The sequence below is a fragment of the Schistocerca cancellata genome, chromosome 3 (genome assembly GCF_023864275.1).
Source record: "Schistocerca cancellata isolate TAMUIC-IGC-003103 chromosome 3, iqSchCanc2.1, whole genome shotgun sequence".
Classification (NCBI taxonomy): domain Eukaryota; kingdom Metazoa; phylum Arthropoda; class Insecta; order Orthoptera; family Acrididae; genus Schistocerca; species Schistocerca cancellata.
Window position 1 is genome coordinate 558,247,035 of NC_064628.1, and position 17,546 is coordinate 558,264,580.

At 43.4% G+C, this 17,546-nt stretch overlaps 1 protein-coding gene across 2 annotated transcripts in view; it reads right to left on the reverse strand.

Annotated features, from left to right (window-relative positions):
- The window catches only part of LOC126175404 (patched domain-containing protein 3), a 410,507-nt gene that overhangs the window by 113,374 nt on the left and 279,587 nt on the right, over positions 1-17,546 (reverse strand). For both annotated transcript variants that reach the window (XM_049922197.1, XM_049922198.1), the window contains one exon: positions 10,477-10,873. In XM_049922197.1, the coding sequence (XP_049778154.1) occupies positions 10,477-10,873 (397 nt within the window). The remainder of the gene's footprint in view (positions 1-10,476; positions 10,874-17,546) is intronic.

Sequence of the window (17,546 nt, forward strand, 5' to 3'; positions counted from 1 at the left end):
CTCGTACAGTTTCGTACACAACATCTACAAATGTAGTTATACACTGGTCAGCCAGAACATCATGACCACCGACGTAATACGGATATAAACCCGTCCAGGCGATAGCAGAGCAGCGTCACGTGGCGAGCAATGACTGCTAGCCATGCACACGCACGTTGCATGTGGTGTCACTGAGCGTGATGTCCATGTGTAGAATGGAGAAGGCGCGCGATCCATCTGAGTTTGAACGAGGGCAATTTGTGATGGCCCAGAGACACGGCAGCTGCATAAACTGCTCGACTTGTCGGGTGTTCGTGGACTGGTGTGGTGAGTGTCTTCAACACGAGCGAAACCGAGATGAAACCACGTCCAGATGTCGTTCGGTTCGGCAGCCACCCCTCCTTGCAGACGTCGGACGTCGTACACTGGGCATATTGGTAAAACAGGACAGGCGGCGAACTGTGGCGGAACTAAGACCGGACTTTAATGTTGGGCAGAGTTCAAGTGTGTCTGAACACACAGTGCACCGAACTCTCCAAACGATGGGTCTCCGCAGGCGACGACGCGTGCGTGTGCCAATGTTACATCGGCAGCTACATCTGAAATGGACACGTGGCCATCGACACTGGACGTTGGCACAGTGACAGATCGCGAATCTCGATACCTCCTTCATCATGTCTATGGAAGGGCGCGAATCCGTCGTCTTCCGGGGGAACAGCTCCTTGACGCCTATACTGTGGGACGGAGACAAGCTGGCGGTGGCTCCATTCTGGTCTGGGGAACATTCACTTGGGCATCCATGGGTCCAGAGAAGCTCTTGCAAGGCACCATGACGGCCAAGGAGTATCGTACACTGGTGGCAGACCACGTACTCCCCTTCATGACGCCCGCATCTCGTGGTCGTGCGGTAGCGTTCTCGCTTCCCACGCCCGGGTTCCCGGGTTCGATTCCCGGCGGGGTCAGGGATTTTCTCTGCCTCGTGATGGCTGGGTGTTGTGTGCTGTCCTTAGGTTAGTTAGGTTTAAGTAGTTCTAAGTTCTAGGGCACTGATGACCATAGATGTTAAGTCCCATAGTGCTCAGAGCCATTTGAGCCTTCATGATGATCATGTTTCCCAGCGTGGCATTTTTCAAGAAGATAATGTACCTTGTCACAAGGCCATGGGCGCGATGGAGTGGTTCGAGGAACACTTGTGAGTTCCAATTGATGTGCTTCCTCCCCCGCCCCAACTCACCAGATGTGAACCCGATCGAACACATATGGGATGAGGCGTCAGAGCTCATTGCTGCCTCCCCGGAATTTACGGGAATTACGTGGCTTGTGTGCAGATGTGGTGGCAACTCCCTCCAGTGACTTACCAAAGTCTCATTGCTTCCATGCTACGACGCGTCGCCGCTGTTATCCGTGCCAAAGGTGGGCATATTTGGCTATTAGGCAGGTGGTCATAATGTTCTGGCGTCCTGGCTGGTCAGTGTATGTAAATACACGAAAAATAAAGTTAATACCTGAGTAAGTGCAGAAATTGGAGCTTGTATCCAGGAAAAGTTCAGTAATGGTATTGAAATTGAGGATGAAACGATGTCAGTGATAAGATTTGTTGATAACATAGCTATCCTTAGTAGCAATGAGTGAGAACTGCGCGACCTTTCCAATGGAATGAAGTCAAAAATGAGTAGATAGAAGAAAGAAGAAAGTACTGATGAGTAGCATAAATGTGGTTAACTATAAACTTAACATAAAAATTGAGGATCACGAAGTAGACGAAGTGGAGGCATGCTGCTACTTTTAATGCAAATAGTACATGAAAGACGGAGAAAGCGACTCAACGAATCTCAGACTGTAAAATTTGTTTGTGTTGTGGTCTGTGATCGGCTTGTGCGAAGTCTGCCGGGACTTGAATTGGCACAGACCGTGTTCAGGCAAATTTGTGCAAGTTCAGCACGCAAATGTTAGTCAGACAATGCTGCAGCTCTGTCTTTTACCTAGTGGCGTAGCGTTGAGTTGTGCTGCAGTTTTCTTTTGAAGTATGAGCAATTCTTTGCAGATTACACGTAGTTATAAACTGAAGGTATAACTGAATTGTTGGAACTGTGTAAATCAATGCTAAATGTTTGGAAATTGAGAGCAGAGAACATAAGAAGGTAATAAAAAACAAGGGCTACGAGGAACTACAGACATTGCATTGAAGATGGCAATAAATCGCAAGTTAACTGTCTACAAAAGTGAGGTGCTATTCGTTGCATAAAACATGGGTAGCAGTATACTGGACGTTACACAGTAATTAGGGTTCCCGATGTAGGCAGTTTCTAGGATGGACCTTGGACTTCATCCATTTGACGTTCACTTTTTGAAACTCCGTTGTTTAAATAACTGAATCAAAGTCTACGTGATAGAATAATAGGATTGGTTACCCTACAAAGTGACGGGGAGGGAGTGATAGTAGTACTAGATATAACTTTTGAACACGCCATAAGATAGAGTGTGTTAGGTAGCTAATTCCATGCGCTATAATCAGTACTGTCGGTTACATGTACACCAACTTGACTACTCTGGTGTTCACAAATAAGAGCACGGCAGAAAGTCCATCGAACCACTGTCACACTATTTATCTACCGTTCCACTCTTTAACAGTGGGCAAGAAAACAAAACACTTAAATCGTTTCTCGCGAGCTCTGATTTCTCCTGTTTTATGAACATTTATCGTTACTTCGGTGGGTGCCAACAAAATATTTTTGCATTCGGAAGAGAATGTTGGTGACTGAAATTTCGTGAAAAGATCTCACTGATACGAAAAACGTCTTTGTTACAATGACTGCCACCTCAACTCGCGTATCTTATTCGTGACGCTCTAACCCATATTTCTCGATAATACAAAACGAGTTGCCCTCCTTTGAAGTTTTTCTACATCCTCCGTCAATCCAATCTGGGAAGTATGCCGTACTACACAGCAGTACTCTAGCAGAGGACGGACAAGCGTATTGTAGGCTACCTCTTCAGTAGACCTGTTACATCTTATAAGTGGCCTGCCACTAAAACGCAGTCTTTGTTTTACCCTCCCCAGGAAATTACCTCTATGATCGTTCCAACTTACATTGTTCGTAACTGTAATTCCTAGGTATTTAATTGAATTATCAGTCTTTACATAAGTGTGATTTATGTAGTAACCGAAATATAACGGATTCTTTTTAGTACTCACGTGGATGACTTCACATTTTTCATTATATAGGGCCGATTACTACTTTTCGAATCGTACAAATATCTTGCGTAAATCAGTTTGCAATTGGGTTTAATCTTCTGATGAGTTTAGTAGACGTTAAATGACAGCATCATCTGCTGACAATCAAACATGTCTGCTGATACTATCCCCTAAATCATTTACATGGATTAGGGACAGCATGGGCCTACAACACTTCCTTTGGAAACTCTAGATATCACTTCTGTTTTACTGGACGACTTTCCGTCAATTACTACTCCAGTTGCACAACTGAGGCGATACGCCGTAGCCATGCACTTTGATTAGAAGTCGCTTGTGATGAAAGGTGTCAAGAGCCTTCTGGAAATGTAAGAATATGGAATCAGTTTGAGATCCCCTGTCGATAGCACTCATTACTTCGTGAAAATAAAGAGCAAGAACGATATTTCCTGAATCAGCAGCGACTTTGTGTCAATAAATTGCTTTCTTCAAGGTAATTCGTGATGTTTGAACGTAGGTATGTTTCAAAACCTTACTGCAAATCGACGTCAGCGATATGGGTCTATAATTCATCGGATTACTCCTACTTCCTTCCTTCTGTGTTAGTGTGACCTGTGGAGCTATTCTTACGTACAGATTGTTTATCTTATTTTAGAAATTTTCCAGGGTACCAGAAACTCTCTATGTATTGCATCTACCTGCAGCGTTGGAGCAGCACTGAAAGTAGGAGAGAAAGCTTTCTGGTGGGCGTATGAGGGCAGAGAGAGAGCGGGGTCGGCTGGCACCCTTCCAGGAGTAATCAAGACTCTCGCTGCGGCATTTCTCCAGCAGGAGGGATGGTCGCTGCTGGGTGCATCCCCCCGGTTCTCCGTGCAGTGGGGAATGCCGGGCAGCTTTAGCAGACGAGCGCGAATGGCGCGAGGTCTGCAGAGCCCGACCCGGGAATTCCGGATTGCCTGCACATTCGGCGCGCGGCCTCGGGATTGAGACGCGTCTCACGGTTTCACACCGCCGCGAACCTCCTCCGTGCGTAAAACAGCGCCGCTCTGCCTTGCAAATGCGTTTTGTTTCGAAAGGAAACCTACCCGGCCCTGCTGCTTTGTAGTGCCGTCTGTCCCACTCGTGACGCTGATGGCTTTCGGGGAAGAATAACCGCCGCAGGCAGGTCACGCGCGCTAGTAAAAGGATATTTTACTTCGGGTACCAAGCGCCTCTCTGAATGAAAATACGGGCGCCATTCTTTTATTCCACCCTGGCATCCAGTCACAGTAATGTGACCACCGCCTATATTCGACGTCAACGTGAAATATCCGCTCACAGACGGTGGGTGGCAGCACTAGCAGTGGAGGGCAGCATGTCGGGGCACGCGGAAAACAGTGCATTCGTTTCCGTAAACAACCGTCGGTACGTTCTACCAATCGTTGAATTTCACGACTGTAGAAATCCTCTCCTCGGTCACGGAGCCATTCGAAGAAGGGTGGATGAACGTTCTCACTGGTGAAAAATCTGCGACTGCTGCGGATCAGTTCCTCACTTGCCTGGACATTGTCGTTTGTGGTCGGTGTGGATGGCCTTCCTCTCCTACCAACATCACTCACGACTGTGAGGCCTTACTCACATTTTTGGCACCATCCCACTACGGCTGGATGCGGTGTTTTTAATGTGTCTCCAGAATTTCACGGTGAACCCGTGTGCAATTTAGGCGGTTTGCCCACAAGACTCGTACTGTCCCGCGTACTTCAGCTTTGGATTACGTTTCCAGTTGCCGCGTCATTTGAGTCGCACACTGTGATGCACCTGTTACCCGTACAGCAGCAACGCTTGTGGCAGTCCTCTAATGCCGTTCAGTCTTTTCCTATTCTCAGGATTGAGTGGTTTGTCAATCATCTGGCCCATAGGAACCTAGGCGCACCGAGTACAAATTATCGGCCTAGGTAGACACCACAGGATAAGTGGAATGCGAAATTATCCCCCTAATATTTTACTATCTGACGATATTAGGACAGCCCTGAATCACAAACTTGTCTGACTGCCCAGAAACTGCCGAGGGCGAACTTGAATATTAAGAATATTGCGTAAAATCACACGTAACACTCACTTCACAACTCCACCTGCATACGTGACGCGTAATATTGACAACCCCAGGAAAGGCTATCGATTTTTATTAGCGTTCGATACATGCCTCTCACAGGACTTCAAGCATGCGTATGAGAGATTTATAAAAACAAGCCGTTCCTAATACCACATATCATAATAACTGCTGTAATTAAACGTGACATAATGACTTATCGGCGGTTAATGCTTTCATATACGAATGCTCTCACAGGAGTGAGTCGTTATCGCCAATAATTTACTAATTAATTACGAAACACGTTTGTATTATAGCTTGCAGTGTGCCATTTTAAGGTAATGGCACATTGGAAATTTGTCACAAACATATCGCCATTATCTTTAAATGCCATATATATGCCTGGGTAATGGATAATGTCGTGGTTTATGGAGGCAAAGGATGCAAGTTCGTATCCTGCAACATGCGAGTTTATTATTATAATTTTCATCTTAGCGGTGTTAACGCATTCTGTGACTTCCTTATGAATGGAACACTAGTACGTTATGCAATATTCGAAGTTATTTGCATTTGCGTCCGGTTACAAAACGAAGGATGAAATAATAATTGGCGATTTTCGAGTGTGAGGTTAGGCTGGAACTTAACAGGACTGGTTTAATTGATCCGACTGATACGAGCAGCAATAAAATTCATACTCTTTCTTTCCACAAATATTTGGCTCTTTATTTACGAATATGTGGCGATTTGTAAGTGTGTGGTTAGGTAGGAGCCTAAGAGGACAGTTAATTGCTGCAAGTGAGACGAGGGGCAGAAAAAAACCATGAAGTTACTACACGTTTGCAGAAAGTCTTGTGAAATGAGTGTTACCCTAAAATCAGAACTTTCCACGGGAAACTCAAAGGCGCAGAGTAAACGTACTGTCATTGCAAAAATATACTTTCAATCGTCTATTCAAAATTAGCTCTAATCAATCCAGCCTTCCAGTTCAGTCATATGGTATCGCTACAGTTCAGCAGAGTAAACCATCAAGAGTAAAACTACAAAACCACCTCCAGCAGAAATTAATGTCCACCGCCACTGTATTTTCTCATAGTACAGTATGTACGACCAGGCGCCACTTGAAATCTTGAATCTTCAACTAGTTTTCGCAGTCAGTCGGTACAGTCTAAAAATAGCAGTAAATCCAGCTTGGTGCAGTGCAGGTCATTAAGGGGCTCCGGAAAGGCTCAAAATCATGAAAAGTTCAATTTTTACTTTTTTGCGTTTTCTGAATCTACAGACTATTACCTTTTAATAGATATATAATTTATTCAATTCCGAAGACTACAACTATTTTTAAATTTTTTTTGAAATGTGTTCTACATGGGCGTGACCCACTGTGGCGCTGTTAAACTGCTGTCAAATGGTGTTATTATTAACGTCCGTGTTCATCAGGTACATTTTAGTGATGTGAGATAAAGTATGTGTTGTGGCTAACCTGTGATGGTTCAATATATATCGCTGGTGTGATTGTCGATTGTTTCATGTTTATTTACTCTGTCGTTATCTCGAAAATATTCGTAATTAATTCTGTTTCTTGAGTCTCTGTTTTGTTGAAGTATAATAATGAGTAAAAGTAAAGTTGCTGTTGCGACTTTCAATGATGGCAACATTGTAAGGTGCAAGGTATTTAGAAATATGGGAATGAAGATAGGTTCTAACATGGTACGAGCGATGCTTGCTTTAGACAAGGAACGCCTTCGGGCTGCAGACAGGGCTGTAAAGAGTCTAGAAATACAAGCAAGAGTAAACAGGAGGAGGAACAAGAGGAAGCTGGAGGAGGAGTTTGCAGAGGATGAAGATAATCCATCCTATGGACCTGGAATGCACTAAAAAGTTAATCCAATCTTTGTCGCTCGATTCCCAAAACTTTTATTTTCTCATACTAATTACATGTTTTCTAAGGATCTTCCAAACATATTTGTTTCAAACTTTCAGTAAATGTTACACAGTACCTTCTGCATAATTTAACACAGCCTTTTTCCAAAAAACTGTATATTTTTGAATATATAAATAAAAAATTGCAAAAAAATGTTGTGAATTTTCATTACAATTGAAAAAAAAATCATCATTAATAACTGAACTAAAATTTTGTAAAATCCCTGTGTTAAGTTGTAGCCCATATTCCAATAAATAATATGTAAAAAGTTCAACTTCCTACCTCAAATACTTTGTGAGGAAAGATGTAATTTATAAGCGTTATTTTAACATTGCAAGTATAGGGCGTTCCGGAGCCCCTTAACAAGTCACTTACAGATCGGAACAGATCAGAACGCCTCACACTCTTTTCTACGCCGGCGGATTCTTTAGCGGCGACCTTACGCTCGCCCGGCTGTCGGCTGCCCTCTGTTATCGACCACGTACGCGGTTCGCCGGTCGTTCATCAGCTGCAGCGACCCGTAACTTACACTAGGTTTTTGGCAACAATTTTCAGTGTACTGTGGACAGTGACTGCCCATCTCAGCTGTCTATGGAACTTCTCATTCTGACGTGATTCTACCGTGCGATCTCTGGATATAGTAATTTGAGAGGGCCATTATAAGCCCCCGTAACGAACTATTTGCAAGGCACCCGGAGTGTGTACTCTCTTCTATAATGCAGCACTCTTGTTATGCAGTGGATTTAGCGAGAGACGACGTGTTCAACTTACCTTCTGAAGTCCCTCGAACGGGGACCTATAGTCGTCTGCTTCACAGTTAAAATAACTCGTGTGTTAAACACTCTCTCAAAGCTCGCAAAAGGGTTCCTCGTACATGATGTATTTGTGATTTGGTTATTCATTCTCCTACCAGAAACACACAGTTACGACTGTATTAGTTTTGTTCAATACTTAGCCGCTTCCAATGCGTTTTTTGTTCCTTGAAAGATCACTTGTGCAAGGAGCTGGACACAGTCGGCATTGAAGCATATGAAGCATCTTCATCGGTGTAACCCCACCTTGCCAATTTAACGTTTGATCTGCCAGCTCCAGATCTAAGTCCATCAAGGATCTTCCAAGTCCTCCATTTCTCATCATAGCCAGGAGGTAGAGTTTCCTAAACATTTTTCCAAGCAGGGGAAATGTAGTTCGTAGCTCTACATAGTTACTACCTAGTGTTTTAGTAGCGGTTGCAAGAGCCGCCGTTGTTCTAAGGGAACTCCTCCTTGAATTCAGTCTTTGAGTTTGCGGTTAGTGCTCATACAGAGGATGCGTTCTCTCCTGCTCCAGTTTCTTCCTTTCCTCATTCACAGCTATTTCTCCTCGAACAGAAGGTGGTACTACTCCTACAAGGTGGAAAAGCCATTCGACTAGAGTGAACTCTTATGGTTCTGCAGGTGTCATTGAGAGCTACTTCGCCTGTTTGACATGTGTTGAATTATACCAAACAGGATATGTATACTCTGCCTGAGAATAGCGTAGTGTCATTCCAGAGGTTTGTAGAGATTCAGGTTGACTACCCCACTGTGATTATGGACTGTGGGAAACCCGGACCAGAAGAGAATGGAAGCATTCGAGACGTGGTGCTACAGAAGAATGTAGAAAATTAGATGATCTGATAAGGTAAGTAATAAGGAACTTCTCAGCAGAATCGGTGAGTAAAGAAATATATGGAAAACACAAAGAAGAAGGGGAAGGGTGATAAGACATCTGTTAAGACATCAGGGAATGATTTTCGTGGTACTAGAGGGAGCTGCAGAGGGAAAAACCTGTAGGGGAAAACAGAGATGGAATACATTCAGCAATAAATGAGAGCGTAGGTTGCAAGTGCTATTCTGAGATGAAAAGTTTGGCACAGGAGAGATATTCGTGGCCGCATCGAACCCGTCAGAAGATAGATGACTAAAAGAACGTCATTGTGACTCGGCCAGTTTCCACAGAAGATTGTTCCTGGTGGAAACTTTTCACTTACAGTTCATTTAGTGCTTCTTGAAAGTAAGTAATCTATCAAGTGTCGCTCCTATATATTTTCGAGTCTCACAGTGTGATAACACTATTTTTAATTTGAGACGAACTTCCCCGTTTCTCATATGAGAAGCACACACTCGAGTCTGTGGGATTTGGTTTAAGTTGATTTGTGTTGTAGTATCTGGAAAGTTGTTTAAGGGCATACGTGAGAGTGTTCACTACTGAATTAAAATTTGTGATGAAAAGATTGAAACATCCCCTTAGAAAAATTTATGAATGACTGTGCAGACAAACCTCTTACATTATTTGCTTTTCAAACAGCTGAGCAAAACTGAACGTACTTAGACATTACTCTGTTTACTTATTCTGATCAACACTAAACTGACGCTCAATATTTTTAGCGCAACGCAATCTGACTTTTAATAATCCCTACAAAAGAATGGCCCTGACTAACAATAACCTATACCTTTCATGAATCACTTACCTCACAAAAATCTTCGTTACTCAAACTACTACAACACAGCGAGCGCGAATACTGCCAGCTAAATAAAAGATTCTAACTACTGAAGTCACTAACTAGTGATAGGCGTAGTTAGCAAATGAAGGATTTTGATAGAGAAGAAACAATGTATTTACCTTAACAGTGCTCAAACATCCAGTCTTACTAATTTACTGATGGACACACGTTCAGATCATCCGCTCTCAAAACTCCGCCATCTCTATCTCCACATCCACCAGTGCTGGCGGCTCACCTCCAACTGCGCAACGCTACGCACTGTTCACATCCAACTGCCCAACACTACAATAGCAAATATTGCAACAATGCCAACCAGCCACAGACTGCACACAGCACAGCCAGTGATTTTCACACAGAGCGCTAGGGACGTTACCAACATAAAAACCCAAACAGCCTACTTACAAGACGAAATACTGCGTCCTCCACAGTTATGGCTAATAATAACCTACAGGCCAACATTTGCGTAGTTTTCACGGTTGAAACAACAAGAATGTTGAACATTATGTGACTGGTGACTCAATGAAGGCTTTCAGCACCAGATGTCATACTGCTGATGAGTCTTCCGGGTTATATGGCCGTGTTAGAAGAAACTTTTCGGTTCCTGACGTTTCGTCCAGAGCTTCGGAGGTGCTCTTGGGGACGCCGACTCAGTTGGAAAGACTCAGCGTCGCCAGGAGATGGCCGGCGCAGCTCTGGACGAAACGCCAGCAACCGGAAAGTTTCTTGACCGCGGCCGTAAGTCCGGAAGACTCATCAGCAATTACGTGTTTGACTCTGTAGGTGAGGAGACGTACCTGGCGTCCTGGCGCTTGGTGTCGGCGGTGACGAAGTAGACGAGCTGCACCGAGGGCACGCTGATGATGGTGCCCTCGTCGGAGACGACGGTGCCGCCGAAGAAGACGGGGAAGGCGTGCGCGTGCCACGTGACGGGGTTGAACATGATGGGGAAGGTGAGGTTGAGGCGGCGCGTCTCCACGTCGGCCAGCACGTGGTCCAGCTCGAGGATGTCGTTGTGGAAGCACTGGTCCTCCCAGCGCGCGCACACCTCGCGGTACGTGAACGTCTCGCCGTCCTCCCACTGCACCGTCGCGTTCTGGATCAGCGCGTCCAGCTGGCGCAGCTCCGCCCAGATCTCCTGCCGCAGCATGTCGTGGCCCTCGCGCGGCGTCACGATGACGCGCCCGAACCGGCCTGCAAGCACAGCTCCGTCACTTGTGCACTACGTGCGCACCAGGGGGACGTAGAGGTACAAAACTAAGTGAGAAGTTCCTTTCCCCGTGGCAGAGAGGCTATACCAAATGTTTCTCCTGACAGGCCTGTCTATCATAATCTGATCAAAAGTAGCTGGATACCCGCACGCAATGCGCAATTGACCACTAGACGTCACTTGACGCCGAGGCGGCGTGTATTGTGTTGGGTCGGTTCTAACATTCTGCGTGGTGTCTGTTTGTTCTAAGTCGTGTCTCCCTACCACTTTCCCGCAACGACGCTCTGAGCGTGATTTTTAGGGAATTGAACCTGGGACCTGTTGCTGGTAAGGAGACGCCAGACCACACATGACATGTAGAGTTCACAAGAGTTCAGTGAGACTAGCGATTATATAATCAAATACTTAATGATTTGAGCGTCAGCTCCACTGCACTCCCTGTAAAAGAATCTTAATACTAACTAAATTTAGTGGAAAGGGTTCAAGGCTTTCCATTTTTAGTTAGCTGGCAAAATAACGTCGAAAAAGCAGTTAAGTTTACCATTGGAAATTTTATTCTACTCACAAAACATTGTTTATAAATTGCACTGTTGATAAAAGGAAATATTTTAATACAGGATGATAAAAACCAACTGCGTTCAACAAAAATGTGAACGAATATTCCCTGAATGGGTTTCCAAGTTCTACAATGGATCGAAGGATGACCTATGCCATACCACATCTATAATCTAGATTTAAGTTAAGTTTCATGAAAAAGAAAACTATCAAAATGGTCTACAGTGACCCTCAATCATCTTTAATTACTTATCTAACTTGTCGTAAATTACAGTGGCTGATGTGGCTTCTCAATAATTATATAACAGAAAAATCTTCGAGTTTCAGATTTTTACTTCAAGTAGCAAATGTGAACACCATGAGATTTAATTGACGATTGACACTAGTATTACGTAAAAAGGGGATGTAACAGATGAAACTTCTGCACTTCTGAGTGAAGCCTTATGAGCTCATAAATGCGGCATCGCATGCGTTCATTACCTTGTCGGTGTTTAGGCAGCATCAGGGGGCGGTGGGCGGCGCAGCGCCACACACCTCGCCGTCTCGGAAGCGACTCTCTCCTCACTTCTCCTTACTACAATTTACCGAAGTTGGTTTAAAAAAAGCTATCTAGCTGTGTTTTCAACTGACCTATCAGGGGCTCAATGTTAACCTTAAGCTCTGCCTACAAAAATTCTGTCTATCCAATGAGAAACGTTATACTTTTCGTGGTGGGGCAATGTTTTTAACGTTTGCAACGTAACAGAGACGCGAAAAAGTCTCACGCTAAAACTTGCAGCTAGTGTGGCCCTTTTAGTGTTATCGTAAGATCTTTACTGTTCTTCTGGAGGGCTCTAGCTTTTAACATGGGCTGGGGTGGTCCTGGCGGTCAGCTGGCGATGTGGGTGTCCGTCCCTTATCGTAGGGCCTTCTAGCTTAACACGGTTCTGCTCTCGGCTTCTGTTCTCGTTTCTTCCTTCGGAACTGCGTCTGTTTCACGGTGGGAAGGTACGACATGATGACATGCTTTTAGGCGTTCTTGTGTTAGTCTGTGGTATTCCATTTGCTCACTCGTTGATCGTATTACTTTTGTTAATTTAATGTCAGGATTTATTCGGAGCTACGTGACATACTGCCGGATTTGCTTATCATGTCAGGGTTTTCATCGAAGGTGTTGGATTTGCCTGACACCTTACACGGTCAGCAGAGCTCAGCGACTTCGAAAGTGGACTAGTCGTTGGATGTTACCGTGGAAATAAATCGATCAGGGACATTTCCACCCATCTGAAGCTGCCCGAGTCGACTATTGGCGATGTGACTGTGAAGAGGAAGCACAAAGGTACAACCGCAGCTGAACCAAGACAAGGTAGGCCTCACGTACCTCATGGTGGAACGGTTTGGGTTTGGCAAATGGGTGGAGAACGTTACCTGCCATCGTGTGTAGTGCCGATAGTGAAGTACGGAGGAGGTGGTGTTAAGCCGTCGGCACACGGACCGTGCTGTCAAACGTTAACGTCGAGCGTGCCAAGTTCAACGTGCTGCTGAACGCTCAGGAACGATAAGACTTGTGCATACGGTACGTGTGCCCCAACGTGGTATACGCGATCGCAACGCACACCAGAGGCAGTTGAAGGATGTTTCCAGTTCGTAAATCACACTGTTTACTCAACGGACGCGCGTAAAATTCCCACGTTAGCTCTGTTAAAACGCACATTTCCTCCAATGTCCACGAAAAGGAGAGTACCATGTCCAATCAATAAGGACACAGGCTTATAAAAGTTCAATTACAAACAGTGCGGTACAAATTTGGAATACTTCTCTGCATAAGATAAACATTATTTCATCACTCTCACATTTTAGTAAAACCCCAAGGTCAGTCTCACTTGATCACTGTTCCTACCCAGTAGCAGAATCTTTGCAACATTTGAATTACGAAGTGTAAAAGAAAAAGGAGCAAAATATCTTTATACAAGTAGCGCAAGCTGTCCTGTAGATTAAGCCAATCGAACAAAGTCACCCCTCAAAAAAGGCGAACTTTTATTTACATAACATCAGATATTATAGTATATACTTATATTAAACTATTAATAAAGTTTCAGAACCTAATAAAAACGCGAATGTTAGGAAAAAAATTGGGAAGGGTCAACACGCGAACCACCGCCCCAACAAACAACTCAATACAAAACAGCGACGCTATTCATTACGCTAAACCAATAACACTCTCTTGGTATCTAATCATATTATCTTATCCTTCCTGAAAACCTTAATCGTAGATATGTTACTAATTGAAATTTAATTATAGCAAATTGTACCAAGAACAATGCGTTTTGGGTGGATTTTCAGTGTGTAGCTGCCTTCAAATAGCCTACTCTCATAATACGCTAGTTACAACAATTCTTTTACCACGAATATGATGTTCTCATTATTTTATTGGAACGAATCACACAGTTAACAACGGGTTTTCCAGTGATTCTCAATTTGCTGGTGCTCAGAAACGGCATATATACCGGCTTGAAATGAATGCCAATATGGCGCCTCACAACTCTGTACTGAAGGGAGACGGCGTGCGTGTGACGTAGATGGCGTTGTGCCATCTCATTGGTCTACGCTCAGACGCACGCTCAGAATATCTGCCATGCCAGATATTGCTCTGCACGCTCGGAAAGATTCCCGAACGTGCTATTCCACGCTATGACGTCAGAAACTCGGCACGCTCAACGTTCGGATGCACGGTCCGTGTGCCGACGGCTTTACGGCAGGAGGGTGGTTTTAGTGAGTGGGTGTGGCCCCCTTAAGAAAGGCTAATTGCGGAATTATGTGAATGTATTTTACAGAATTGCATACTGCATATGGTAAAGTAACAGTTCGTAGATGATGGATGAGTGACCACGACAATGAAACCTGTCGTGAAGCAACATCTCCGAAGCAATGGTTTGTGGACATTAACATTCCTAAAATCGACTGACCTGTCCAGAGTGCCGACCTGAATCCAATGGGACACTTTTGGAATGGGTTGGATCGCTGACATCACTCCAGATCCCTGAATCCATCACTACGTTCTCTGGTTTCAACTCTTGAGCATGTATGGACTACCATACCTCCGCATAGAGTTTCTCCAGCAGAGTTCAAGCCGTCATAAAGGTGAAGGATGCAAACACAATATTAATGTGCACTAAGATGTGTCCTGATACTTTTAATCAGATAGAGTACAATTTCCAGTCGGCTGACTAGCAGTCATTTAGCTTCACGTTCCACTGATCATTTGTACGATTGATCCTAATGATCTGGAAAGAGTCTTTTACATTCATACTAAAAATTCTCATATCTACATACGGCTACATGCTGATCAGTTACAAGCCTTTTTTTCAGGAGCACGTCAATAAATCGTACCCACCTTCCTCTGCATACTGGATAACAAGAAATTCTTGTACAGACTTGATGGAATTGTCAAGAAGAATCTTTTTGAAGTTTGCTTTCAGATTTAATTTTCCTACCTACCAGACAATTTACATCATTTCATAGGCTATCAAAAACTTTGGAGGCAGCCATGTGCACCCCTTTTTGGGCTTAAGTCAACGTTAATGTGAAATGTCTTTTTTTCTTCTCATATTGTATATGTACATCAATGTTGTTTTTGAGGTGCAGTGAGTTATTTGCAACAACACTGATCAGGAAATACACGTACTGTGTAGCAGTTATTACAATGCCTAATTTATAAAACAAATGTCTACAAGAAGATCTGCTATGATTCGTAGTGCAAAAGTGACTGTAATGAGTTGTTTCAAGAAGTGAACAATGTGAGTTTTTCAGTTACAATTTTGAAGTTACCACCATTGTTAGTGTTTCATCACCATGTGCTACATTGGCGTAGTACTATTAGGTGTGTAGGAGCATCAGGTCAGGGTGAGTGTTTCCATAAACAGTGTATCATGTGATTTGGGAAGCGAAATTATCCACTAATAGCGACTTCCTATATCTGATTAACTATCTCGAAGAAACTACGCCACAAAAGGCGTCGGACCCTCAAATTGGGAACACGTTTAGCGACGGGCCACCTACATCATAACAATTCATATTTTGTGCAGATGGTGCCTCGTAGCTTGGAAATATTTGAAGAACATCGTATTTAGGAACCAGAAAGAGCTGTTGGCGAAATAAACCATTATTCACCATCAGTTTTGATCAAGAGATAATCCTCAGCTAACATAATAATATAAATTTTATTTTATCGTATGGAAAGGCTTGTGAAGCCCGCGACGGTAAAAACAATGAATTAGTTTTTGAAATAATTTTATTTTGCCGCTAATTACGATTTTCCTTTATTTATTTCTCACACGACGCGGATCGGGAAATGTTTTCTATTTTCAAGTGCGTGTTTTCGAGCGTTATGGACTCATTTCCTCATCAATAACAGAAAATCGTAAATGGCAGCATAAATTATTTCATAAACATGGCCAACGCATTTACAGACGCAGGCTTTATGAAGGATTTATAACGGATAAAATAAAAAACAATATTATATATCATGTCACCTGATGATTCTCTGTTAATGGAAACTGGTGGTGAATACAGCTTTATTTCATCAGCAGCTCCTGATGGTTCTCAAAAATCACTTTCTTAAAATATCATTTTATGGTACTGCATCATCACTGATTTCATTCCCATCGAACCATTAATTCCATTTCAACGCATTTCATTTAATCGGTTTACTCATAGAACTGCCCATCAGCGTCAATGGAGAACCAAACAGAACCGATGCCGTCACACCGAATGTTGACCCAAGGCCCTATTCTGCCAAGTCCAGATTAACCCAAGTTCTCAGTGTGAGCAAGGCTGATCTGGACGAGAATCGGTGTATTCGACATTGCCAAGTTTGATCTGGAAGAAATGACGTTAACATGTGTCTGACCCGGACTTGCTCTGAACATAGGAGAGAGGAGCTAAGGCTCCAAATGGTCCTCAGATCCTACTGACCACCACTACCAGTAAAAACGGACAAGCGAGAGAACGATTTTTCCAGCCACTTTCATGTGGGAAGATGGGATGGGTGACTCGGATCGAAGCATCACTGCAAATTTCCATCGATACCCAGGGTCTTAACGTCCATGGCCTCTTATTAAAATGTAGCCACTCTTGTTCACAGCTAAACACTCACAATGTGAGGACGTCCACGTATTTGCCAACTGGATAACCACCTGACAGTGAGGGCTAACACCCCCTCATGATCCGCAACTGGCAAAGACACCAAGTTTCAGGGCAAAGATAACGAGAACAAATATTTGTAACAACATGCTAACATCCTTGCTTTGTGAAAAATTATTACATGCAACGATATGTGGTGTTGTGGATATCTCCCTGAATCCAAACGGCTGTTGAGTTGGTGGAAGATTGCTTATCACCACGACTAGGAAATGCTTAATACTAGAGAACCAATGTAAAAGAAGTATTCTTTTTCTTTTACATGAATGGGATAAATAATTTTTGAGAACTTTTCTGTCGGAGAAAATCATTTGTCTAGCTAAGATACTTTAAATGGATTTAAAAAAGAACAATCTTGACCGCAATACAATATTGTAGTTGCTGCAGTGCTTCCGTCAGTGCTACATAGTGGCATTCAAACGAATGCTCCTCTTTACGTTACGTAAGAAAAACTTGGATAAAATGTTACATGGAATGGACTGACTATGCAGCATGAAACTTATGCTGTAGCTTACTGAAACAAAACGCAGAGTGTGAAAAAACGTATAAACAAAACATCTGGAGAATATGGCATGGAGAGCAGCAGGGGAAGAAAAAGGAAAAGAGCGAGTTTGAGAATTAAATAATAAAAGCGTAGGTAGTTTACACTGTACCTAGAACAGTGTTTCCAAATCTCTGAGAGACTATTACCCATGAGTGCAATCAACTATTAATTACTAGCCCCCACCCCCTCCTCGTACCATCTTCAACATTACCCCATAACTAAACTATACAATGATAAAGAATTTTCTTTGAACACTTTCATTTTTAAATGACGAAGCATAAATACAGCGGCATTTTTTCGCCAACCTCCGATCGGTCGCGAAATGGGAACAACAGCGAGAATAAAAAATGCTTTATCTGCAACATTTAACTAAACCGTGG